Source organism: Mastigoproctus giganteus, chromosome 10 (assembly GCF_048544385.1).
Source record: "Mastigoproctus giganteus isolate SK-2022 chromosome 10, ASM4854438v1, whole genome shotgun sequence".
Lineage (NCBI taxonomy): Eukaryota > Metazoa > Arthropoda > Arachnida > Uropygi > Thelyphonidae > Mastigoproctus > Mastigoproctus giganteus.
This window is the reverse complement of record NC_143584.1, coordinates 76,656,597-76,682,820: the sequence shown is the minus strand read 5'-3', so window position 1 is coordinate 76,682,820 and position 26,224 is coordinate 76,656,597. Positions and strand designations below refer to the sequence as shown.

The 26,224-nt window shown below is 37.8% G+C and overlaps 1 protein-coding gene across 2 annotated transcripts in view; it reads left to right on the top strand.

Moving 5' to 3' along the window:
• Positions 1–26,224, top strand: part of Cyt-c1 (Cytochrome c1) — a 92,796-nt gene that overhangs the window by 57,084 nt on the left and 9,488 nt on the right. For both annotated transcript variants that reach the window (XM_090383920.1, XM_090383921.1), the window contains exons 5-6: positions 10,802–10,972; positions 18,034–18,282. In XM_090383920.1, coding sequence (XP_090240046.1) covers positions 10,802–10,972; positions 18,034–18,282 — 420 coding nt within the window. The remainder of the gene's footprint in view (positions 1–10,801; positions 10,973–18,033; positions 18,283–26,224) is intronic.

The window sequence follows — 26,224 nt, the reverse complement described above, 5'->3', positions numbered from 1 at the left end:
GCTCATACACTTGCTTTCTTGCATCACATGCCACTACTACTACTACTACTACTATACCATATAGCTTAAGTTTTTCCAGAAGTTGTTCGTGCGGAACTTTATCAAATGCCTTAGATATGTCTGTGTAGACTGCATCAACTTGAAGGTGGTTATCAAGAGCTTCAGAGGTGTATTGCCAGAAAGGAAGTAAATTTGTGACTACAGACTTGCCACTGCAGAAACCATGTTGATTCTGATCAATGAAAGGCCTGAAGAATTCGAAGAGATGTTTGTGTACTGCTGTGTCAAAGAGTTTAGCCAGGCTGTTTTGCAAGGTTATGGGTCTGTAATCAGTTACATCATTTTTATCACCTTTTTTGAAAATAGGAACTATATTGACCTGCTTAAAGTGCTTAGGATACTTCCCCAGCCTGAGAGACAAGTTGAAGGTCTGCAGTATGAGGGGTTTTAAAGTAGTGACAGTCATTTTCCAAAATAAGCCTGGAATGTCATCTGGGCCTCTAGTATAGTCATTTCTCATGCTTTTTAATGCCAAATTTAAATCTTCATCAGTGATAAAGAGCTTAATGAGGATATCATCTTTAACAGGTGTGAAGTCAGGAAATGAGGCAGATTTGAATTTCAGAAAAATGTTTGGCAAACTCTTGAGCAATACTGAATTCGTCCGATAAGAGAATTCCATCTGCGTTATGGAGTTGTAACTTTCTACTGGTTATATTCTTATGCTTCATGTAATTCCAGAATGGTTTGATATCTCTGTGAGTAAGCAGACTATCCTGAACTGACTCTGTATACATATTGAGAGTTTAATATGAGCGTTTTCACTTCTTTGTGGAGTTGACTGAATATTTCATAGTATTGACTGTCACCTGATTGCTTATACTTGTTTCTATAGAATTCTTTGGATTTAATTTTATGTATTAGTTCGCTGTTATACCAGTGCGGGTAGGTAGAGCGTGCGGTCAGATGGGATTGAGGAACAGTGTCAGATATAACTGAATGGACACAGTTGATCAGGTTGCTGTTGAGCACATCAATGTCATCCATAGCGTCAGAGAGCTGCTTGTCTACGTTGCTGAGAGCTAAGTTGAGCAGAGGCCAGTCAGCCATTCTGAAATTGAATCGTGGAGAACAGGAGCTGCATTTGAAGTTATGAGAAGTCACTGTGATGTCAAAAGTAATTGGCGAATGATCCGAGTGAAATATAGGGTTGTCATTGTGAACATCTATATGAGTAGAGGAGAATATTAGGTCAAGGTAGGCATTTTCTCTGGTTGGAAAATTGCAAATTTGTTCAAGACCATAGCTGTGAAGCATATTGAAGAGAGCCCTAATCTGCAGTGATGAGATCCTAAATTGGCCAGTTGACAGTTAAAGTCATCCAAAACCATTGCTATGTCGGCAGATTGAATTAGCGGGAAGATAGATTCCAGCGAGCTTTCTAAGTACTGAAGATCAATATTAGTTAAAGGAGGTGGAAAATAAAGCAATACGATTAAAACTTTTAACTTGCCAAGATGAAGAAGGCGGTATAGTGATTCAATATTTGTATAGAGTAGCAGAATGAACATGCAGAAATTCATTTAATACTTATCTGTTGTCTGCTCAAATAATAAAGTACTTGCACCTGGCAATCCAAGGGCCTATCCTTATGTGGTGGCACTAATAGGAACTTAATGCTTTACTTAAAAAAACACATGAATCAAGAAAAGTTTACAGAGCACATCATACAAACAGCCGGACACAAACGTCCCCCTAGCAGAAAATGTACTTTACTTTTTATATGAATGAAGTGATTTCTTTTATTATTTTTATTATTAGTAATAGTAGCAGTACTGGCAAGTGATATAAGGAAGCAAGTTTATACAGCATCAGCTAAAAAAAAAAAAAAAAACTTACTCACCTCATCCCTTCTAATCATATGTCTAATTCTTTATTTAATAAATCTATTACAACTACCCACTTCCACAACACCATATGGTAGTTAGTGCTAAACAATTGGTTATTTTCTGGATGAAAGTAAATTTTGCATGTCTGTCCTGTAGCTATCCTTTTTCAGTTTGTTCTTTTGTATGCATTTTCTGAGAAAGAGTTAGAACACCATCATCATTGAGTTTACTCAATCCTTTTAAAGCCTTAAACACTTCAATCAGGTCTTCTCACAAGTGCCTAGTTTCCAAGCAGTGCAGAACCAAGATCTTTTGTGATGAGAGTAGCACTTTGTGTTCCTTTTGGTATGTTTAATTTTGCTATTTGATTATTGTGAAATATAATAGAAAAATAACATGTTTGAATATATCTTTAAGTGGTAGATGCTTTTATATCAGTGGTTCTTGTAACAGGTATTTTAAATTGTGTGGAACATACCATAAACAAATTCTAAACAGGTGGCTCTAAGAAGAATGGTGGCTATCTTGTTTCAAAACAGGAGATCAAGATAAAAGTACCATAAGCAGTATATAAGGTATGTTCTTGTCAGATGGCACCTGGGATTTCTCCCATCTCCACGTGTGTTCACTGTATCGAGGACAGTACACTGTCAAGCCAGAGACTTGAAAGTGTGTGGGCCATGTCTGTGCAGTGTGATGTGTTGTGCCCAGTGTTTGGTCGGCTTATTGGCCGCTGGGCACCTAATGGAGCCCAACGTTGCCCATACCTCACCACGTGGAGGCTAGCTGGGTGTGTCCAGTATCACAAGTTACTCTGGCAGGTCCTGCCACCTAGTTTCCTGGGATTTCAGTGGCTAGGGCCTATAAAAAAAATAATAATAATAAAAAAAAAAAATTTTTTTACCCGTTTGACGTAAATGCTTAATGAGATTGCTGTTAGGAAATCACTGGTTGGGATTGAATACTAGAGAAATGTGTTAAAAGGCCTAATAGGTTAGGCAAAATTTTGATGTTTTCAAATTTAGACGTGTGGGCTATACGCTAGATGAAAGATAATAGCGGGAGGCTGAAGACTGGGGGGTAAAAGTAGAAATAAGGGGTCGATAGAAGAGATGACCCCTGCGTGTCAGTGTGGCATGCCCATGCCACACCAAAGGGAAGTTTGGATGGAAGGTGGGGAGGTGCCAAAAAGTTACCTCCCCCTGCCAGGGATAGGGGTTAGAAGAAGACTTGGCTAGGTGTCCAGCCTGGGTTGCCGTATGGCTTAGGCAGCGATCAGCTGCTGTCCTGGTCTTTGTTCCAATATCTTGGTGTCCTTTCCTTGTGGTGCTGGTCAGTTTGTCACATCCATGTGTTTGGTCAAGTATGATTTTCCTTTCCTTGGGATTAATTTCCTTTTGTCTTATCTCTGGTTTAAGTCAGGTGTGCAATGCTGGTTGTCACTAATTCTTGTGATCAGTTGTGCATGTTGAGTCAACTGTTGGGTTGGGAGGAAGCTGTTTGTGGTCACTGTTTTTCTAGGTGTTTTTTTGTTTGCACTTTCTCCATTGTTGGTATTTTCTTTTGTTGTCATTTATCTTGCCCCTTTCCTAGCTGGGGTTTGGTGGTTGTGGTAAAGTTTGTCGCTTGGCATATATGGCCTAGGCAAAGTCTGAGAAGGCTCTGAAAGTCTCAGCACTCTCCAGAAGGTCGTGTTCATTATTTCTCGGGATGAATTGAATCTTGGTGATTAATACTAATCTGAGGTCCTCATAGTGTTGGCATTAGTGCACCATGTGGTCCCAGGTCTCAGGGGACCCGCAGACACACAGGGGATTGTCCACTAGTCGGAAGGTGGCCAGTTTACTTCTGATGGCGCCATGTCCTGTCATCAGATATGTAACATGAAGACCTGGGGAAAACCAGGTCAGTAGCATTGGGTAGACTGTATTTATCTCAGGGATGAATTTTTTTGTTATTTGTCTCTTTGTTGTTTGGGACCAGCCTTGTTGCCATATCCAATGGAGGTAAGCTAGAAGCCGCTTCTTTTCATTTGCTCTGTTGCTGTTGCTTGCAGATCTATGGTGAACTCTTTGTATGTGGTGCTTTTGCCCCGACCAAGCTGGAAATTCATCCCAGCTCAAACCACCTCCAGGTCAAGGGGCAGGCTTCCTGTCATCACTTGTAGCACGGGGGTGGAGACTGTGTGGCAAGCTCTTGTTATGGTGAGTAGCGCCGGTCTTTGGATGGTGAGAAGCTTTCTAGCACACAATCGTGGCTTTGTTGTACCAGACTCCAGAGGCATAAGTCACCGCAGGGATGAATACAGCTTTGTATAAGAGGGCAAGGGTGCGCCTCTTCAGCCCCCAGTCTTTTCTTGCCACTCTATTTATCATCGCTGCATATGTTTTCATTTTCTTCTGTAGATTTTTTAGATGTGGTAGGAATGTGAGGCTTCTGTCCAAGGTGATACCCAGGTATTTTAGCTCGGTTATTAGTTTAATGGTTTTGTCCTGTATTTTGATTAGCGGTGGTCTCGTTGGGGCAAGGTGCCCTTTTAGCAAGATGGATTGAGTTTTGATCAGTGATATTTGTAGACAATGTAGCTTGGTCCAGTGTTGCAGAACAGTCGGGGCGTTGTTGGCAGCAGTTTCAATTTGTGCCCTAGAGCTTCCGACTATGAGCAAGGTGAGATCGTCCACAAAGGCCTGCGCTCGGACATCCCCCAGATCCATGGCCAGAAATTCATCCAGCACATAGTTCCAAAGGAGATGGCCAAGCACAGAGCCCTGCAGGCAATCCCTATGTATTTGTCGTTCAGGTTTGGCAAAGGATGTCTTAACAACAACTCTTCTATTTGAGCGGTAGCTTTTGATGCAAGAATATAGGTTTTGGGGCAGTTCCGCAGCCGTGCGATGATGCTTGGCCACCAAAGGGTGTCGAACGCCCCAGCGAAATCAACTGAGATAAACAGCAAATATTTGCTCCGACAGTTTTGAAGTGCCAGAGCAATGTTTTCTAGTGCGTTGGTTGTGCTTCTTTGTGCCCTGAAACCATATTGGTTTGGCACTGGAAGTTATGCCAAGTTGTAATACCTTTCTAATATTTCTCGGAGGAGTTGCTCAAAAACCTTGCTCAACACTGAGAGCAAGACAATGGGTCGATATGACTCTGGTTGGTGCAGTGGTTTGCTGGGGTTTTTGATTAGAAGCTTAATAACAGCTTTCTTCCAATCTGTTGTGAATTGTCCCGTTGCCAAACTGTGATTATAGAGGTTTGGCAAAAGGTCCGGAGCAAACTCGACTACCTTTTTTGCAATCTCAGGTTCAATCATGTCTTCTCCAGGCATATTCCTATTTCTCAGTTTGCTGATGGCTAGGTGCAAGTCCAGCATTGTGAAGGGTGCCTCGTGGCCGGTAGTGCTGTATTCATCATTGTTGCTGCAGAGTTTTTCGTGTTCAGGGGTATTTTGGTCGTTTGGGGGGAGTGAGTATGGTGTCCAAAATGGTGCTAACTGTGTTTCTCCAGTTGGTGGTCATATGTCCTTGGGGTGTCCTCACCGAGGTAACAACCTCACCTCGTGGCATCTTATTCATTGTAATCCAGTACACAGTGCCCCATGGATCCTGGTTTCCCACCGAGGAAACAAGATGTTCCCAGGACAGCTTCTTCCACTGCCTGATCATTGCAGTGTAGGCGTTTCTTGTCTCCCGGTATTGCTGCTTAAACGTTTCAACATCCTGGGGGGGGGGGGCTGTACGCTTTGCCCTCTGGAAGGCTCGTCTTCTCCTTTGCACTTGGTTGCGTAGAGCGTCTAACTCTCTCGACCACCATGGCACCGCTTCTGGTTTCGGGTTTTTCTTTTTTATGGCTTGATTGGCCGCATTTATAATCTCTAAGCGGTGTGCCCTCATATCAATCATAAGAACTGTTGTTCCATTTGGACTGTAAGTAAAGAATTCCAAATAGATTTGCCTATAGTTTTGTCAGCCTTCTGTCCAAAATAGAAGTATCTCATTGAGGTTATGCTACCTGACAGGTGTAATCTGTCAAGGTAGTACACCCTCACTGAGAGTGCACTACCTTGACAAATCCTCTCCTAATTGAAAGTGTCCAAGTGAGGGTGCACTACCTGACGGGTGGATCTCTCTTACACCCATCCCAAAGAGTATTTTAATTTTGCAGGGAATGAACTGTAAACACATCAGTTCTAAACACTTGGCACTTACATCAAACAGTGGCCATGTTGTTTCAAGATGACACATAAAAATTAAACCACACCTACCACATTGCTCAAGTAGGCCCATGTAAACATGGTGAATTTGTAATATTTAATAAAAATTACAAATACAGTCGGATCTCCATATAGCAAAATGATTGTTTGCTTGAAAAAATTTGTTATACAGAAATTTTGTTATAAAGTAATATGACCTTTTCAACAATGAAAAATACTGTAATTCATCTCAGAAATACAGCAAAATATGGGAAATAAATCAGAAATAAGTGGGAATGAAAAAATTTTCTAACATTTTAAAACAATTAATTTATTAATACTCCTATTAAAAAATGACTACTTACATGATGCACACAATATATTAGTATACTTTTAAGAATTATGTAAAATATTTGGTTATTTTTTGTTGTACATTTTACTGTATATTGTTCATAAAAATGTTTGGATTTGTTTAAGCACTCAAATATATTTTCTGTCTCATTTTCTTCCCACTGAAGGCCCCAATGCAAAGTTTCAGTTACTGCCAACATTTCATGTTTGGAAAGTTTAATATTGCCCTCATTGCCTTTGTTGCATATAGTTATGTACTGTAAAATTACAATGCACATGTTTTGGAAAATTGTAACATTATTACAGTTTTACAAAACTGAAACTCTGTGCAAGCAGTTGCTTAGGCTATAATTATTTTTTTTAAAAATAACGATTTTGTGATTAAACATTCGTTTATTTTTATAATGCATATTGCAATATTAGCCAGGGAAAAAAAAAAAATTATGGAAAATCTATATTGACACCCACATTATAAACCACTAAATTAGGACATTATATGGCTGTGTTTGTTGGCTTTCAGTTTTAGGTATGAGAAAATCAACTTGCACAACAGTATTATAAAATATACTAAATATTGCAAATATAAAAGTGGCAACGTGATCATTTATATTATATATGTATTTTTTCCACCCCTAACTATTCAGCTGTGGTTAAAAAATAAAAATAATAATATAATGAGATATACTAAGAAATTTATAAACATTGAGGTGTAAAAATGATTCAGCATGATGACTTATGTTATGAACACAATATTTTTCATGAAAAATAGTTTTGTTAATCGTTTTAAAATAAAAAAAAATCAGTGATAAATATTCAAAAATGTTTGCGCCAAACCTGAAGGTAACTTCCATCTCATGCATCCACAAAATTATGAAAAAGGCATCTCACAATAAGTGATTAAGCTGTAGGATGTTCTATGTCAGAATTTCAGCCTCTCGAACTGCAGTTTTGCATGCTCTTTTTTTCTGTTTCTTAATTATGCTAACTTTCAACCTAGGTGGGTGAGTAGCATTGAAATTAAGAACATTAGTTGCATATTCAGGAGCAAAGGGAAATTGTTCTGTTCTTGTTGCAGAATGAAGTGGCGTCTTTTGCAAAGCTTCTCTGCCGTGATTTATGATCAGGAATATGTCAGTGTATCTGGCCCACAGCTTAGGCATGTTTGGTAGTTGTATAATGCAACACAACATTAATGAGAATTGTATTTTGAACTACATAGCTCCAAATGGTTAATATTGAACAGCACAGCAAAAAAAAAGGGATTTCAAAGAAGCCTAAGCTATCAAAAATTGTATCCCTCCCCCTAAATTTGCACTTTATAACATGCTCACCTGCCATCTCATCCAATTTAATTAAGCTTGATGTAGTTTTCTTTACTGATAAAGCTTGGTTCTAACTCAACGGGTGTGTGAGTAGCCAGAACACTGGAGTTTGGACCACCGAAAACCATATGTTCCAAAAGAAGCCTTTGCTTTCTTAAACAGTCAGAATATGGTGTGTTCTGTCACATCACTGCATGCAGCCCCATTTTCTTTGAGACTATGGTGAATGTTATGGCAATATTGAGATATTGTCAGATGGTTTATTTCATTTCTTAAGTTGGATGAATATAATTGTTGGTTTCTGGAAGACTGTACCATTCCACATATTTGCTGAAACTGCTTTTCTGCAAGGGTTATATGATTATTTTTTTATATCTTGAGTACTGTGGCCCTCAAGCACACCAGATTTGTCATTTGTCTTCAAAATGTTGTAGTCAAGTTTTTATTATTTGAATTGTTAGTTATGTAAGATGATATACTGTACTTCTTATTTGTACATGTGCAGTCAGTGTTACTCCAAAAATAAAACTATTTAATGGTTACATAACTTCTCAGTCATAACTTACAAATAACACAGGGTGGATATGCATAAAAAAAAAAAAAATACAGTCGGTCCTCGTATAACACGTGTTTACATTACACGAATTCGATCATACACGATTTATAAATAGGGGAACGTTATCTTATATAACACGAACCGAATGCGCCTTTGTGTTTACAAGAAATGGCAGTCTAACGCGGAATCACCCCAACTGAACGCAACACGATAGGAATGAAGAAGATTCGGAAAATGTATTTATGTGTTTTATATCAGTGAAGGGGAAACATATTTCACCATAATAACGTAAAAACCAACACAATTCCAGCTATCGATATAATCGCGAATGCAATTAGATGGAGTTTACTACCAGTTTATAACAGATTCCACTAGCAGAAACGCAACTGGAAATTGTTTTTATTGTTTTATGGTAGTAACCCCCAGAAATGTGCTTTAGTAAAATGTGAGGTGTTAATAGTGTATCTCGGCCTTTACGGTGTTGTTTATTCAGTTGCTACACGCGCGCAGCTTTGTTTATGTGTATTAAGCGTGCCTCCTCGTTTTGTAATTGCGCTTTTTATTCCCTAAAAATTAGTAAAATACTTAAAAGGTGTGAAAAGGAAGCGTCCTGGCGAAGACACTGCAGATTCAGAGAGAGAGAAAAAAAAAAAAGCAATATCGATAAACAGAGGCGGACTGGGTCAAAAATTCTTACCCGGGAAAATTTATAGTGACCCCATACTACGGTTTATGGCCAAAATCACACCGGCCTCTGGCCCACCGTGGTTTCCTCCGTAAGGCTTATGGCCAGTCCGCCTTTGTCGATAGAGAAAAAATATGAAATTGTGAAACGCTTTGAGCGAAATGAAAGACCGTGTGATATTGCGCGTGCTACAGACCTAAATGAGGCAACGCCGAGAATTACAAAGAATGCAGAGAAAATAAAAACAACTTTCATAGCGGGAACAACTCAAAGTGTAATTAAAATCCATTAGATTAAGACACAAAGAATTGGAAGAGATGGAACGGCTGTCATCTGTTTGGATAAAAATCAAACAAAAAACAAGTTTGCTTACGATAGAAGCAAAAGCATTAGCAATATTTTATTACGTAATAGTCGCAATAAAATACGTATTTTATTACGACTATTTTATTTAATATAATAAATTTTTTACAAATAAAATACGTATTTTATTCGTAAAAAATACTTTTTTAGTATTAAAAAAATACTAAAAATACTTTATTATAATATAATATTATTTTTATTACGTATTTTAATCGTTATAAAATACGTAAGTATTTTATAACGATTAAAATTACCCGATTATTTATTGTGTCTGGTAATGTTTTGGTTCCAAATGTGTGTTATTTTGGGTGGTCGGCACCTAACCCTACTTTTCCCATAGGGCCTGTTGTTTATATTGCACGATTTTGCATTGCACGAGGGTTTCTAGGAACGCAACTATCGTGCTATACGAGGACAGACTGTATATATATATATTGTTAGCAAGGCAACAAACTTATTAGCCCATGAGCTGAGTGTAGATAAATAATGGATTGTCTTAGGTATAAAGTGCCGGAATTATGAAATAATGATGCTTTGTTTTTTATTATTATTAATCATGACAATACAATATACAAACGTATCAACTTATATAGTGTGATAAAATATGAAACTGACATTAATTTAACAGGTAATTAAAAGTAAATAATTCACATATTCGATATAAATTAATGTCATGTATGTGAGTTTAAAAGAATATGTTACTGTATTTTGTGTTTACATTTCAGCAGTCATATAAGAAGATAATCAAGGTGACATTCATGAATTAATAATTATGAGAGTAAATCAAAAAAAGGAAATTTTGATTTACATTTTACTTTTGTGTACTTTGTGAGGATGAGGCTGGATATCATATGAAAGCAGAAGAAATATAAATGCCATTTAAAAAAAATATATCTATAGTTTAAGCAGAAAGAAAGTAAAATGAAGAAGAAAGCAAAGAAATAAGAGTTAAATTGCACGAATGCCTAGATGCCTTGATATTCTGATTAAATGTACTAATTCTAACAAACAATTCCAAAAATATTTTTTACGAGAATGAAGAATATTGTAAAATGCAACTGAAAATTTTGGATTTCTTCAAAGAAGAAAATGCATTTGGAGAGGGGAACATCTGCATATGATTAAATTTGCAGTTATTAATGTTCAGCACATTAATTGGAATTTACTATTTAAAAAATTGATTTATTTGTTTTATTCGAATCCATCCATGCGTGTGTGTAGTGAATGCATGTGTGTGTGAACATTTACTTAAAGATTTTTTTTTTCTTGTTACTACATTTGTCTCCTAATGCCATCTAAATTAATATTGTGCTGGATTGTGAATAAGTTTGCTTGTTTTTATGAAAAACATCAAAATATTCTAATTTGTATAATAACATAATACACATAATTTTATTTATTTCTATTGCTTTGCTGTTATTATTATTATTTTTTTTTTAAAAGATGCAAGTTCAGGATGGTCCAGATGATGAAGGTAATATGTTTCTTCGACCTGGTAAATTATCAGACTACTTTCCACAGCCATATCCAAATGAGGAAGCAGCACGAGCAGCAAATAATGGTTCATTACCTCCTGACCTTAGTTTCATAACATTAGGACGCCATGGTGGAGAGGTAAGTTCAGCTTAAACTTTTCACTTATCTGTTTTAAAAACTGAGGAACATATTTATTTTACCTTGGTAGTTACATTTTATCACTCATATCCAGAATTTACAGATGTCCATTGTTACAATACAAAGTACACATATCTGATAAACTTTCTAAAAAAAAAAACATTGTTTAGGCCTAAAATGAAAAGCTAACACCATGTAGCAGCTAGACAATTACAAAATGCTGGTTGAGATGCCTTCTTGTGATGTCTACTCTTTCTGTGGATTAATTAATTTTGCATATGCCTTTCATTGAAATTTATAGCAAAGAAATATATGAATTGATGGTGTTAAGTACTGATTTGAATTCTATGTTAATGCTGTTTTGCCATAGCAATTACTTTCAAAACAGTTTCCTATTGAACAGTTATTTGCCGTCTTTGTTCAGATACTAGTCAAAATAAAGGCCAGATCAGTTGTAAAATCACTTTTGCTTCTTAAGTACACAATATTAACAAAAAATTGCAACTATTTTCATATACTTTTCTGTTTTTTTATATGGTAACTAATGCCAAATGTAGTAGTAGTAGTGGCATGTGATGATGCAAGAAAGCAAGTGTATGAGCTTATGCAGCATCAGCCAAAAAAAAATGTTTTTTACAAAACAATCCCCTCTAAATGTTTGTCCAGTTCTTCCCTAAATTTATTTAACCTATCAACTTCCACAAGACAGATGGAAGTTTTTTCCAGCAATTAACCACCCGCTGGCTAAAGGCAAATTTCTGCACATCTATTCTACATCTGTCCTTCCTCAATTTCAATCTGTGCCCCCTAAGGTTCATAATCCTGAAAAGTGGAAGAATGCCATCAGAATTCCACGTGCTCAACCCATTCAAGGCCTTATACACCTCAATCAGATCACTTCGCAGGTGCCTAGTCTCCAGCTGCTGCAATTTGCAGAACTTAAGCCTCTCCCGGTAAGAAGATCCCTTCATTCCCCTCACCAATCGTGTTGCCCTTCTCTGTGCATGCTCAAGCAAATCTACATCCTTCCTAAAATGAGACTTCCAGACCTGCATGCAGTACTCAAGGCATGGCCTGACCATTGCCTTATACGGAGAGACAATCACCTCCTTTTCCCTGATAGCAAAATTCCTGTATATCATTGACAACACCCCATGACCTGCCCTGGCAGCCTGTCTGCATTGCTCAGAAAACTTCATATCTGACGGCACAATTACACCCACGTCTTTTTCATTTTCTACCACCTTAAGTGTAGTACCACACAGTTGGTACGTTTCTCTGGGGTTACTTCTACCCATATGCAGTACTTTGCATTTGTCAAGGTTCAACTTCAGTTGCCACTTCTTAGCCCATCTGCCCAAATTATCTAGATCCCGTTGTAGTAACACACTGCCATTACTGTCATTAACAACCCTGCCAACTTTTGTATCATCTGCAAACTTCGATACTAAGCCTGATATACCTTCATCAATATCATTGATAAATATACAAAACAACAGTGAAACCAACACCGAACCCTGTGGGACTCCACTAATAACATTAGTCCACGAACAGCAGCGTCCATTGATTACCACCCTCTGTCTTCTCCCACTCAACCATCCTTTTATCCATTGTAGCAACTTACCCTTAATACCATTCTGCTCCAATTTGTACAGTAGTCTTCCGTGCACAACAGTGTCAAAAGCTTTCCTGAAATCCAAGTATATGATATCAAAATTATTTTTTGGCTCATAATTTTGGCTAAGGGTTCGCTTAGCTGCTTTGTCGCCTTCTTTAATATAACTGGATAGATCCCATCCACCCCAGGTGCCTTTCTTATGTTTAACTTCAACAATTTCTCCTCCACTTTGTTCTCAGTTATTACAAAATCATTAAGCACTCTTACAATTTGATAACCTTGTGGCACATTCAAACCTTAATAACTCCTCATGTGTGAATGTAGATGCAGAATGCTCATGCAGTTTGTTTGTTATCTGAGCAGGATCATCAACAGTCAAACCATCGATATGTAGTAGTAATAGTAGTAGTGGAATGTGATGCAAGAAAGCAAATGTATGAGCTTATGCAAGCATCAGCCAAAAAAAAAAAAAAAAAATCACACCATTCCCTCCAAATGCCTGTCCGGTTCCTCCTTAAATTTATTTAACCTATCAACTTCCACAAGACAGATGGAAGTTTGTTCCAGCTATTAATGACCTGCTGACTAAAGGCAAATTTCCACACATCTGTTCTACATCTATGTTTTCTTAATTTGAATTTATGCCCCCTTAGGTTCGTAATCTGAACAAGTTGAAATATCCCATCAGAATTCAGCGTGCTCAACCCATTCAAGGCCTTATACACCTCAATCAGATCACCGCACAGGTGCCTAGTCTCCAGCCACTGCAATTTGCATAAATTAAGCCTGTCTTTGTAAGAGGATCCCTTCATTCCCCTCACCAATCTTGTTGCCCTTCTCTGTACACATTCAAGCAAATCTACATCCTTGTAGATTTGCTTGTACAATCTGTGAGTCACAGCAATCAGGCTTCAAATTTCATTGTAGAAATATTTTGAATAATCCATACTAAAATGCATATAAACCTCAAGATCTCATTTCAAATAATATGGTATTATCGAATTAACAAGGATATGCTATAGTAGTTGCTTTGGGTTATCAAAGTTTTTATAACTCAAACTATTACATTATTTATAACTATTACAGTGTCATCATCATCATCATCAGCCATTTTCAGTCCACTACAGGATGAAGGCCTCTCCAGCAACTTTCCAGTTCTTTCGTTTTTGAGCACTGGCCATCCATTTACTACCCACAAACTCATGAATTTCGTCTATTCATCTCCGCCTTTGTCTTAAGTTTTCTTCTAGCTCCTCTTGGGTATCATTCTATTATTTTCTTAGTCCATCTCTCATCATGTCTTCGAGCTATGTGTCCTGCCCAAGACCATTTTAGTTCTTTAGTTTTGATAAGAATATCCTTTACTTGAGTTTGCCGCCTAATCCATGTGTTTCTCTTCTTATCTAACAGTCTGATTCCCAATATAATTCGTTCCATTCTTCGCTGTGAAGTTCTCAGCTTCTCTTCCATTCTTTTGGTGAGTGCCCAAGTTTCACTTCTATAAGTCATGGTGGGGAGTACACACTGGTTCATTATTTTACGTTTCAGACAAACTGGGATATTGCTGTTCAGTATGTGACTATATTTCCTGAATGCTATCCATCCAAAATTTATTCTTCTCTTGACTTCCAGCCATTTATCATTATTACAGCTAATAACTTGTCCCAGATAAGTATATGACTCCACCTTTTCAATTACTGCTCCTTCAATCATTATTTCCCTTTCTGTGGCATACTTGTTCATCATTACTTTTGTTTTGGCCATATTCATCTTTAGTCCAAAATCCTTACTAACTGTGCATAACTGATTAAGATTTTCTCTAATTCTTTGGGATCATGGCTTATGACTACAATGTCATCTGCAAATCATAAATGGTTTAGGTACTCTCCGTTCACATTGACTCCTTTCTGCGACCAGTCTAATCTTCTGAAAGCTTCCTGAAGTGCAGCAGTAAACAGCTTCGGAGATATTGTGTCTTCTTGTCGAACTCCTTTCTCGATTTTAAATTTGCTACTGTCTTTGTCTAGTCTAATAAAGGAGGTAGCACTCTCATATATTTTCTTCAAAATCATAATATATGGGGTATCTATGCCTTGTCTTTCCAGTGCCTGAAACATTTCCTTATGCTGTATGGAGTCGAATGCCTTTTCATAATACACAAATGCCAGGCATAATGGTGTTTTATATTCATTTGCTTTCTCCATTAGTTGTGATATTACGTGCAGGTAATCCATAGTTGAGAATCCTGTCCTAAAGCCAGCTTGCTCTTTCAGTTGATTCTCATCAAGTATTTTTTCTAATCTTTTACTAATGACCCTTGTGAACAACTTGTAGATGTGGGATAACAAGCTAATTGGTCTATAATTTCCAATTTCTGATTTATCTCCTTTCTTATGCAGCAAAACTATGATTGCATTATTCCACTGCTTGGGTGTCACACCTTTTCTAATGCACTTTGTGAAGAGCCTTGCCAGTTTTTGTGTTATGTCTCTTCCTCCCAATTTTAACAACTGTACAGTAACTTCATCTTCCTCTCTGGCTTTCTGATTCTTCATTTTCTTCAATGCATGTTCTACCTCGTCAGGAAGAATATCAGGTATGTCGTATGTGTTGCTACTTTGCAATCTATCTTCCCCACTGCTGGCATCATTCCCTCGCTCCTTGTATAATTCTCTATAGTAGTCTTCTGCTATTTGAATTATGCCTTCTCTGCTGTTTATAAGTACACCATCGCTATTCTTCAGTTTCAGTATCATTTGTCTTTCTGTATTGCTGCTGATTTAAATCCTTTGTTTTCCCTTAATGCTTGTTCTACTTTTCTTGTGTTAAATCTTCTTATGTCCTCTCTGAGTCTCTTTCTAATGGCTTTGCATAACTCAGTATACTCAATTTTCTCCCTGTCAGTGTTTAACTTGCTCTTCGTTTTTCGCCTTCGGTTAATCATAACAAGTGTTTCTTGACTAATTTTTTCTTCTTTGGATTTCTTTTTCCCTATAGGTTTCTTGGGCTTTATCACTTTCAGAAAGTTGTAATATTTCTCGACAATATCTTGGTCCTGAGCAGTCTGCAGAAGCTCAAACTTGTTCTTAAGTTCCAGTACATACTGCTTTTTCTCCTCTTCTGTTATCTCAAAGGCCTTTGTATTATTTACTCAAATCAGTTTTTTCCTTTCCTTTCCTTTCCTACATCTATATCAAGTGTACATCTTACCATTCTGTGATCACTTCCAACATTTACCTTATTCTGGATGGTAACATCATTCATAATATATCTTCTGTTAGTGAGGATGAAGTTGATTTTATTAGTTGTTAATCCATTTGGACTCTTCCATGTCCACTTTCTGTTCACCCTTTTCTTGAAAAAAGTGTTTATTACTGACAATCCTTGAGATTCTGCAAATTCCACAAGTCTTTCACCTCTTTCATTTCTTTCACCAATTCCAAAATTTCCTATAGTTCCTCTTTCTGCGCTGTTTTGTCTTTTTCCAACCTTAACATTGAAGTACCCCATAATAATAGTGTACAGCTAGGCCTCGCATAACGCGAGTTCGATTAACACGAAATTCAGTTAACGCTATTTGAAAAATGATACCACTTTTCACTTTACACGATACAAGTTTCCAGTTAACGCGATTTTTTTTTTTTTTTAATGCGATAGTTGAAAAAGATTTGAATCGCACGTTAAGCTTACCGCGAGTCGTATGGTCAATAAACAAACGTTTGCCTGCTGCCCGCCTCGGTGTGTTCCATCAACCATCGGAAGATGATGTGTTTGTTTTCTGCTAATAAAGTCAATGCAGACTTGCATTTAAAAATTCAAATTTTTAAATGAGCCAGATGAAAATGTTACCGCAAAGGAGATAACGGTAAAAGAATTATATGAAATCTTTCGTATCGCATTGAACCTCAAACAAAAGGTGTGATTTTCTCTGCGATATTTATTTTGCCAGGGCCCAGAGAAGATTGTTGTCGGCTATCGGAAATTGATTGATGAAAAGAGAAAGTCAACACTGTTCAAATATTTCCGCAACAGTAATTTCTTCACTGTGTATTTTATGTCAGAGGTTCCCCAAGTTTCTCGGTTCATGGCGCTTTCGTTTAGTAGTTAGGTCCAAACAACTTAATAAGAAATGCTGAAACTGTGAACTACCTCGAGCTAGTAGTTCGCGCGGTGTCTGACAGATGTCGAGTTTCGCTGTGTTTCCCTCGAAAATTTAAAATACTGTATTCCGCGACGCACAGTTTAAGAACCACTGTTTTATGCAATAAACATTTAATTCCATAATTATTTTCATTATCTTTTACATTATACACAGTTAAAAAGTATTTAAAAGGTATTTTTAAAATTCGTTAATGACATTCCAGAAGGTCAAGGACCAATTATAATTTTTCCTATTGGTTATTATATTCGATTAACGCGTTTCCGTTTTGCGCGATGCACTCGCGGGACGAATTAATCGCGTTAATCAAGGCCCGCCTGTACTGGGTTTTCTGCTCATCTAGAAGACTCTCGGTTTCGGTGTACATTTCTTCAACCTCTTCATCATCATGGCTCAATGTTGGTGCATAAATCATTATAACCTTTAGCTTATACCTCTTAGAAATATTGAGTATTAATCTTGACACCCTTGGTGATGTACTTTTGAATTCCAAAATGTTGTTTTTTAAATCTTTATGACCAGAAACCCAACTCCACCTTCACTCCTTTCACTGTTTCCATTGGTGTACAGCAGATTTCCACTTGATAAACTTATAAGTGATTCATTTCTTCTTCTTGTTTCAGCCAAACCAATGATATTCCAATTCACATTTTCTAATTCCTTTTCCAGCTCTAATATCCTGTCTTCACTGATGAGTGATCTTACATTATAACAGGCCAAGTTCAGTTTCTGTGCATGGCAGCCTGGTCGTACCCAGATATTCTTAGCACCCTCTGCTTCCACTCTGATCCTCTCGCTGCCGTAAGAGGGGGGAGTGAAAGCTGCTGGGGACTGAGGGCCATTTGTTTGGTCGTGCTGTCATATGCTGGAGGGTTTGGTCTTTTCCTCTTCACGCTGACCAGGCATCTTGAAGAGAACCACTCTACACGTCGTTGCCACCTAAGTGACGTAACAGGGCTTACCACCGAGAAGGTGTGCGTGAGTGGATTTTAGGGAGGCAGGCCAACCGGACTTCTCCTAAATCTTCTGTAATAGAGAGATATTGGATCCATCGGTGTTTTAGGCTGAGTGTCTGATAACACACAGGATACCTGTTCTCCTCTAAGCCCCTTAGTGAGATTACATTGTCACATGGTTAAATGAGGAATTGCTACAATCATATTTGCTTAGCCATTATTTTTGATAAAAATATTTTATTTCATTTTTTATTCAAAAGTGTATAAAAATTGCAAAATTATAATTTTAGAATTCAGGTCTTTTACTATATTCCTTTTGTTCTTGTAGGACTATATATTTTCAATCCTTACTGGTTATTGTGATCCTCCTGCTGGAATTAAGTTACAGGAAGGGCAGTACTACAATCCTTATTTTCCTGGAGGAGCTATTGGTATGGCTCAGGCTTTGTATCCTGATGTAATGGAATATTCTGATGGTACTCCAGCTGTTTCAAGTCAAATGGCAAAAGATGTTACAACATTTTTAACATGGGCAGCAGATCCTCATCATGATGAAAGAAAGAGAATGGCTATTAAGGTAAGGTTTAGTTTTAATTATATATATTTTTATGTAGGAAAAAAAAGGCTCATCTTAGTTACATAGTGACTTCTGCCTCATTAAACAGCCTAACTAAATTAATAGAATAATAGCTAGTCGTTTTTGAAAATAAATGGCTATTCTGCATCATTCCTTCTAAAATTACGTCATAACCAAACTATTAACATTAATGCAGACTCTTCATTCTGAACTTGGGCAGAAGTTACCAAGATCCTAACAATTAAACAGACTTAAAAAGCTTGTCAAGCACTTTTCCAATTACATTTTTTAAATCATTAGCATACCTATTTAAAAAGAAGGGAAAAAAAATGTTAACTGCAGCCATTATCAATCCACTGCTGGGTGGGAAGCCTCCTCAACATTCATGTTGAGGGAAATGGACCATAATCTGCCATGCTGGTCCAGTGCAGGTTGGCAGATTGACTGTATTTAGCAGTCAGGGACTTTAATCCCGGTCTACTCAAGGAGGGTGTGCCACTGCACTCCCGCTTCTGACCGCTCGGCTACGGAGGCCTCTTGCATACCTATAGTTGATACAAAATTTGTTTGTTCAAGATTACTTATTTAATTAGGTTATTATTTTTATTTTGTTCTACATTTTGCTAATGAGTGAAGGTTTCTGACTGTCTGTTGTTAAGTATTGTTTTATGCTTTTACCTTTTTATTAGATTCATATTGTATTTTTATTCATAAATTAGTTATGAATGCTAAATTTTTATCTTATATTATTTTTTTCTTTTCTCTCTTTTTTTTTTTTTTTTGTATCTCTTTTTCACTTTAATTTTTTTCTAGATATTAGTCAACTAATTAAGCTTGTTGGACAGACAACTTGTGTAGCTGAGACCTGCTAGTTTTCATAAAATTGGACAAATGCTAACTCGTTGTGATTTTCTATTGTAGAGGAGCTGTGTCCTCATCCTCATTTTGAATCTAAAATCATTATTTTTACTCATAAGTTAGTTATGAATGCTAAATTTTTATATTGTATTATTTTTTATTTTCTTTCTTTTTTTTTTTATTTTTTTTATCTCTTTTCCACTTTAATTTTATCTATTATTTAGTTAAGGACATTAGATATTATTATCTATTAAGGACTAGATATTAGTTAAGGACAAATTCTCCAACTGCTGTTACCTGAAATGTCTCATAAATAGTGCCTTAAATGCTGCCAAAAGAAACAGTAAAGAAAAACCAAAATGAGAAAAGTGATAAAAAAACAATGAATAGGCATCCCATAAATTGAAACGTACAAACAACCTATGAAAAAAAATTTTCAAAGATTCTGGAATAAACTTAGCCTTTGGGAGCTCCAAGAAACTATGGGCATACCTTAAAAATTCAACAAACAATAAAAAAACAATAGATTTCAAACAACAAACAAACATAGTTTATGCAATTCCTTACACACCAGACTGCGATTGCATATGTATAGGCAGCACGAGAACATCGTTACATACGAGAATCCAAAAGCACAAAAGCGGTTTAAAAGTAGCCTCAGATAATAAAGAAAAAATAGACCAGACAGAAAGAATTAGTTCTGAATTGGTAGTTCACCGCTTAGACACAGGACATTACCCATCCTTTGAAAACACCATTGAAAACACAAATTGACACAAAATTTAAGTTAGAAACCAGTGAGACTCGAGCAATAAGTCAGACACATCAATAAACATACATAGACTAATAATAATTTCTGAGGAGTGGGATCTAAAACAGATATCCTACAAGTTCAAATTTAATAACAAAACATAACAAACCCCTTCCCCATCCAGGACCTCTAACAGGGATGGGTAGTCATGCACCTGGATTTCTGAGTGGAAACTTCATATCCTCTGTCCAAAAAAAACCTTTAAGCTGTTTTAAATCTCTAAATTTTCAAATTCCCAAACTATTGGTGAAATATGACGGGGCAAGAATTTTCCTTCTATCCTTTCGCCTACTCAAACACACCCACCCCATCACGCTTTTGAAATACAACAATGGAACGTGCCCGGGCTATAAATACAGCCTTCGATACGTGTGTGCTTCCCCTTTGAAGATAGTATAAATGAAAAGCCCATCAAACTTCGGGAATTCATCTCACTTTATACTTTTATTTTAGCCAGCAAGTTATAAATTACTGGAATAAGTTACCTACATGGGTGGTAGGGGCTGAGCTGGATAGTAACCTGTGGGATGAGGGAAATGTATAGGTTGTCTATTTCCTTTTCTTTTATTATTATTATTTTACTCTTTTATTATAATTCTACTCTCTCTTGTTTTTTTTTTTTTTTACTGGTGCAGCATAAGCCTTAGGATTCCTTGTACCATATGGCCATTACTAATACTAATCTCCACATTTAAATATTCTGCATTTCAAATGATATGAGGCTGTATTTCACATAGAGGAGTTGGTCATCTTGAATTTGTGAAGGGCACAGCATTTGCTGTGCCCTTCACAAATTCAATATGCGTGGATTGGTTGATCACTTCATAATTGGATTTAGGGTTAAGGTCATGGTGAGTCGACCGGAAATGTTCCACGATTGCAGAGTGGTCAGTGTCACCACTCTGCAATCTGTCATGCTCCGCAAGGCTGTCTTGAAGGCGTCTCGAGCTCTCTCCTATGTAGCAACTGCCACAATCTTTGCAAGTTACGCGGTATACTACTCAGCTATGCAAAAAAGGGGAGAAGGATATATATTCTTCAGACAAAATTACTTCCCACAATTAGAGAACACCATGGGGATGTTGCCAATTGCATTTTTCAGTACAAACTCTGCTATATGCCATGGAGCCAAAACGATAAGTACTACTTCATAAAATTAGCAAAAGTTTTAAATTTAAGAAATGTTGCACTCTTGCTTAAATAAATGTGATTTTACTGTCTTTATTGTCCACAGGTGCAAAAATAGTTGAATGATAAATCAGTTTGCACAATAACATAGCCTGGGAACAGCCCAGACCTCAATCCAGTTGAAAATTGTTGCAACAAAATGGGTGTTTCAGTAATGCAAAAGAAATCACAATCACTTAAAGAGCTGCAGGACACATTAATCATGAGTAATAAAAAAAAAAAAAAAGATTTTCCAGGAATAGCATTAGCATTAGTAGAGGCATATGATGCAAGAAAGCAAGCTTATTCAGCATCAGCCAAAAAAAAAAAAAAAAAAAAAAAAAACACCATTCCCATTTCACCCCTTCATTCGTTCAAAATACCTGTCCAGTTGAGCTTTAAATTTGTAGTAGTAGTAGTAGTAGTAGTAGTGGCGTGTGATGCAAGAAAGCAAATGTATGAGCTTATGCAGCATCAGCCAAAAAAAAAAAAATCACACCATTCCCTCCAAATGCCTGTCCAGTTCCTCCTTAAATTTATTCAACCTATCAACTTCCACAACGACAGATGGAAGTTTGTTCCAGCAATTAACCACCCGCTGGCTAAAGGCAAATTTCCGCACATCTAAATCTACATCTGTCTTTTCTTAATTTGAATTTATGCCCCCTTAGGTTCGTAATCTGAACAAGTGGAAGGATCCCATCAGAATTCAGCGTGCTGAACCCATTCAAGGCCTTATACACCTCAATCAGATCACCGCGCAGGTGCCTAGTCTCCAGCCACTGCAATTTGCAGAACTTAAGCCTCTCTTGATAAGAGGATCCCTTCATTCCCCTCACCAATCTTGTTGCCCTTCTCTGTACACGCTCAAGTAAATCTACATCCTTCCTAAAATGAGGCCTCCAGACCTGTACGCAGTACTCAAGGCGTGGCCTGACCATTGCCTTATACAGATGGATAATCACCTCCTTTTCCCTGCTAGCAAAATTCCTATATATCATTGACAAAACCACATGACCTGCCCTAGCAGCCTGTCTGCATTGCTCAGAAAACTTCATATCTGACTGCACAATTACTCCCAGGTCTTTTTCATTTTCTACCACCTTAAGTGTAGTACCACACAGTTGGTACTTTCCTCTGGGGTTACTTCTACCCATATGCAGTACTTTGCATTTGTCAAGGTTAAACTTCAGTTGCCACTTCTTAACCCATCTGCCCAAATTATCTAGATCCTGTTGCAGTAGCACACTGCCATTACTGTCATTAACAACCCTGCCAACCTTCGTATCATCTGCAAACTTCGACACTAAGCCTGATATACCTTCATCAATATCATTGATAAATATACAAAACAACAGTGGACCCAACACCGAACCCTGTGGGACTCCACTAATAACATTAGTCCAAGAAGAGCAGCACCCATTGATTACCACCCTCTGTCTTCTCCCACTTAACCATCCTTTTATCCATTGTAGCAACTTACCCTTAATACCATTCTGCTCCAATTTGTACAATAGTCTTCCATGCGCAACAGTGTCAAAAGCTTTCCTGAAATCCAAATATATGATATCAAAATTATTTTTTGCATCCAGTTCCTTTGTAACCACATCATAATATCCTATCAAATTTGTCAGACAAGACTTTCCCTTAACAAACCCATGCTGTGTCTGAATTATTGCTGCAGTCTTGTCTAGATGATCCTGCAATGCATCCTTAACCAGCGACTCCATTATATTACAGGAACAGAAGTTAAACTAACTGGTCTGTAATTACCCGTGTCACCCTTCGATCCCCCTTTGTGAATTGGGGATACATTTGCACACCTCCAGTCCATGGGAACCTCCCTTGAGTCCAAGGATGCTCTCATAATTATGGCTAAGGGTTTGCTTAGTTGCTTTGCCGCCTCCTTTAATATAACTGGATAGATCCCATCCACCCCAGGTACTTTTCTTACGTTTAACTTCAACAGTTTCTCTTCCACTTTGCTCTCAGTTATTACAAAATCATTAAATATCCTGCTACAATTTGATAACCTTCTGCCATTTTCAAACCTTAATTTAGGTTTGAAAATGGTTAGGTTGATAGCCTAAACCTTAGTTTAGGCTATCAACTTCAACAACAAGTGATGGAAGTCGGTTCCACCAACCAACTACCTGCTGGCTAAAGGCAAATTTCCACACATCTATCCAACATCTGTCTTTCCCCAATTTGAATTTATGCCCTCTGAGGTGATTATTCTGAGCAAGAGGAAGAATCCCATTGGCATTGAGCATGCTCAAACCATTCAAAGCCTTCTACACCTCTATCAGATCACCTCGCCGTAAGTTTACGAAACTTAAGCCTTTCTTCGTAAGAGCAACCCTTTGTTCCATTCACTAATCTTGTTGCCCTTCTCTGTACTCGTTCCAGCAGCTCTACATCCTTCTTGAAATGAGGCCTCCAGACCTGTATACAGTACTCAAGGTGTGGCCTGACCATTGCCTTATACAAGGGAATAATCACCTCCTTATCCCTAGAAAAATTCCTGTATATCATTGACAAGACACCATGAGCTACTCTTGCAGCTCGTCTGCACTGCTCAGAGAACTTCATATCCTGCCTGCACAATTACCCCCAGGTCCTTTTCATTCTCCACCACTGTCATTGTAGTACCGCAGAGTTGATACGTTGCTCTGGGGTTACTGTTTCCCATATGTAGTACTTTACATTTGTCAATGTTAAACTTCATTTGTCACCTCTCAGCCCATCTGCTCAACCTTTCCAGATCTTGGCGCCTCCGTAGCCATGTGGGAAGGAGCAGCAGTGCGTAGCACACGCTTCTTGATTAGACCGGGGTTCGAGCCTGTCACCACCAAATATGGAGGATGTGGAAAGGTCAGGGAATGACCACGCATATCCCGGAGCAATATGGCCTTTTGCTAATGCTCCTAAAAAAATCAAATAACCAAATAACCTTTCCAGATCCTGTTGCAGCAGCATTGCGTCACTAGTGTCCTTAACAACCCTGCCAACCTTTGTATCGTCTGCAAACTTGGACATTAAGCTTGATATACCGTCATCAATATCATTTATAAATACAGAAAACAACGACGGACCCAACACTGAAACCTGAGGAACTCCACTAATAACATTAGTCCACGTTGAGCAGTGTCCATTGATTACCACTCTCTGTCTTCTGCCACTCAACCATCCCTTTATCCATAGCAGCAATTTGCCTCCAATACCACACTGCTCCAATTTGTGCAGCAGTCTTCCATGTGCAACAGTATCAAAAGCCTTTCTAAGATCCAAATATATAATATCAGAGTTATTCCCTGCATCCAGTTCTTTTGTGACTACATCATAGTATCTAATCAAATTGGTCAGGCAAGACCTTCCCTTAACAAAACCATGCTGTGTCTGAGCTATAACTGAATTCTAGTCTAGATGATCCTACAGTGCTTCTTTAACCAGTGCATCCATTAATTTTGCTGGAACAGAAGTGAAACTAACAGGTCTATAATTACTTGTGTCAGCCTTTGATCCTCCTTTGTGAATTGGGGTCACATTTACACATCTCCAGTCTATGGGTACCTCCCCTGAGTCCAAAGAAGCTCTCATAATTATGGCTAGGGGTTTGCTTACTTCCTTTGCTGCCTCCTTTAATATAACTGGATAGATCCCATCCACCCCAGGTGCCTTTTTTATGTTTATCCTCAACAATCTCTCCTCCACTTTCCTCTCAGTTATTACAAAATCATCTAGCTCGCTGCCAATGTTTACTTTACCTACGTCATTCTCCTTCCTGAATAACTCCTCATGTGTGAATGTAGATGCAAAATACTCGTTTAGATTGTTAGCCACCTGAGCAGGATCCTCAACTGTTGAACCATCAATATCCAGTGGACCAATCTGATTCATCCCTTTCCTTCTTGAGTTTAAATAGGTAAAGAACTCTTTTCTGTTTTTCTTTGCATCCTTTGCCAAAGGATGCAAAGTCTGCCTTTGCCTGCCTAATCTCCTTTGTGACTTGGTTACAGACCAACTTATATCTATCATAGGCTTCCATGTCACCCATTATTTTGTATGTATCCCATGCATTTTTCTTCTCTGCCATATGTCTCATTAGTTCATCTGACAACCATTTAGGCCTGAACCTTGAACAATATTTCTTAGTTGGTATGTAAAGCCCGGTAGCTTCCAAGATTAGTTCCTTGAATGCTTCCCATTTTGAGTTTGCTGTTGGTAACATCATCAGTTGGTCCCACTGTATAGAATTTAAATACTGTCTCAGACCATCATAGTCGCCTTTACGAAAGCAAAAACCCTTCCCTTAACCTTTGATGGTAGTTACCTCCTTGAGTAAATCCCACTTCAACACACTGTGATCACTGCCACCTAGTGGTTCTTTTATCTGCAGATTCTTAATGCATGAAGAATCACTACTGATAATCAGATCCAGAGTATTGCTCCCTCTTGTTGCCTCACCATCATGCTGATGTAGAAAACAATCATCCAATAAATCCACAAAAGCCTTGCTAGTGTGCGAGTGACCAACCCACAAATTCCAGTCAATATCTGGGAAATTAAAATCCTCCATTATAAGACTCTCTGATTTACTGGCCCACTCTATTTCCCTGTACAGTTTCTTATTATACTCATCAGAGTCATTAGGCCTATAGCACACTCCTACTCTCAATTTTGATTTCCCTATGCTTATGTCACACCAAACTGACTCGACACTGCCCTGTCCATCGATGTCGACTGGCTTCACTTCCTTGGATTTTATGTGTTTCTTAACTAATAGCATAACCCCTCCTCCCCTCCTGTCCTGTCTATCCTTTCTATACACATTGTATTCTCCAAATTCCAGTTCCACATTCCTTATATCTGTGTGACACCACATCTCTGATATCCCAACAATATCTGCCTTTGATGTTTTGAGCAATACCTCAAATTCATCAAATTTATTTACCAAACTCCTAGCATTTGTGTACATGCAAGTTTACATGCACCTGTTCTTATTCTTAGCTGCCCTAACACTACCCATGTGTTTACCTGTTCCGCGATGACTCCCAGCAGTCTCTGAAATATCCCACATCTTGTTTTCCAGGCTGCTGCTAATTT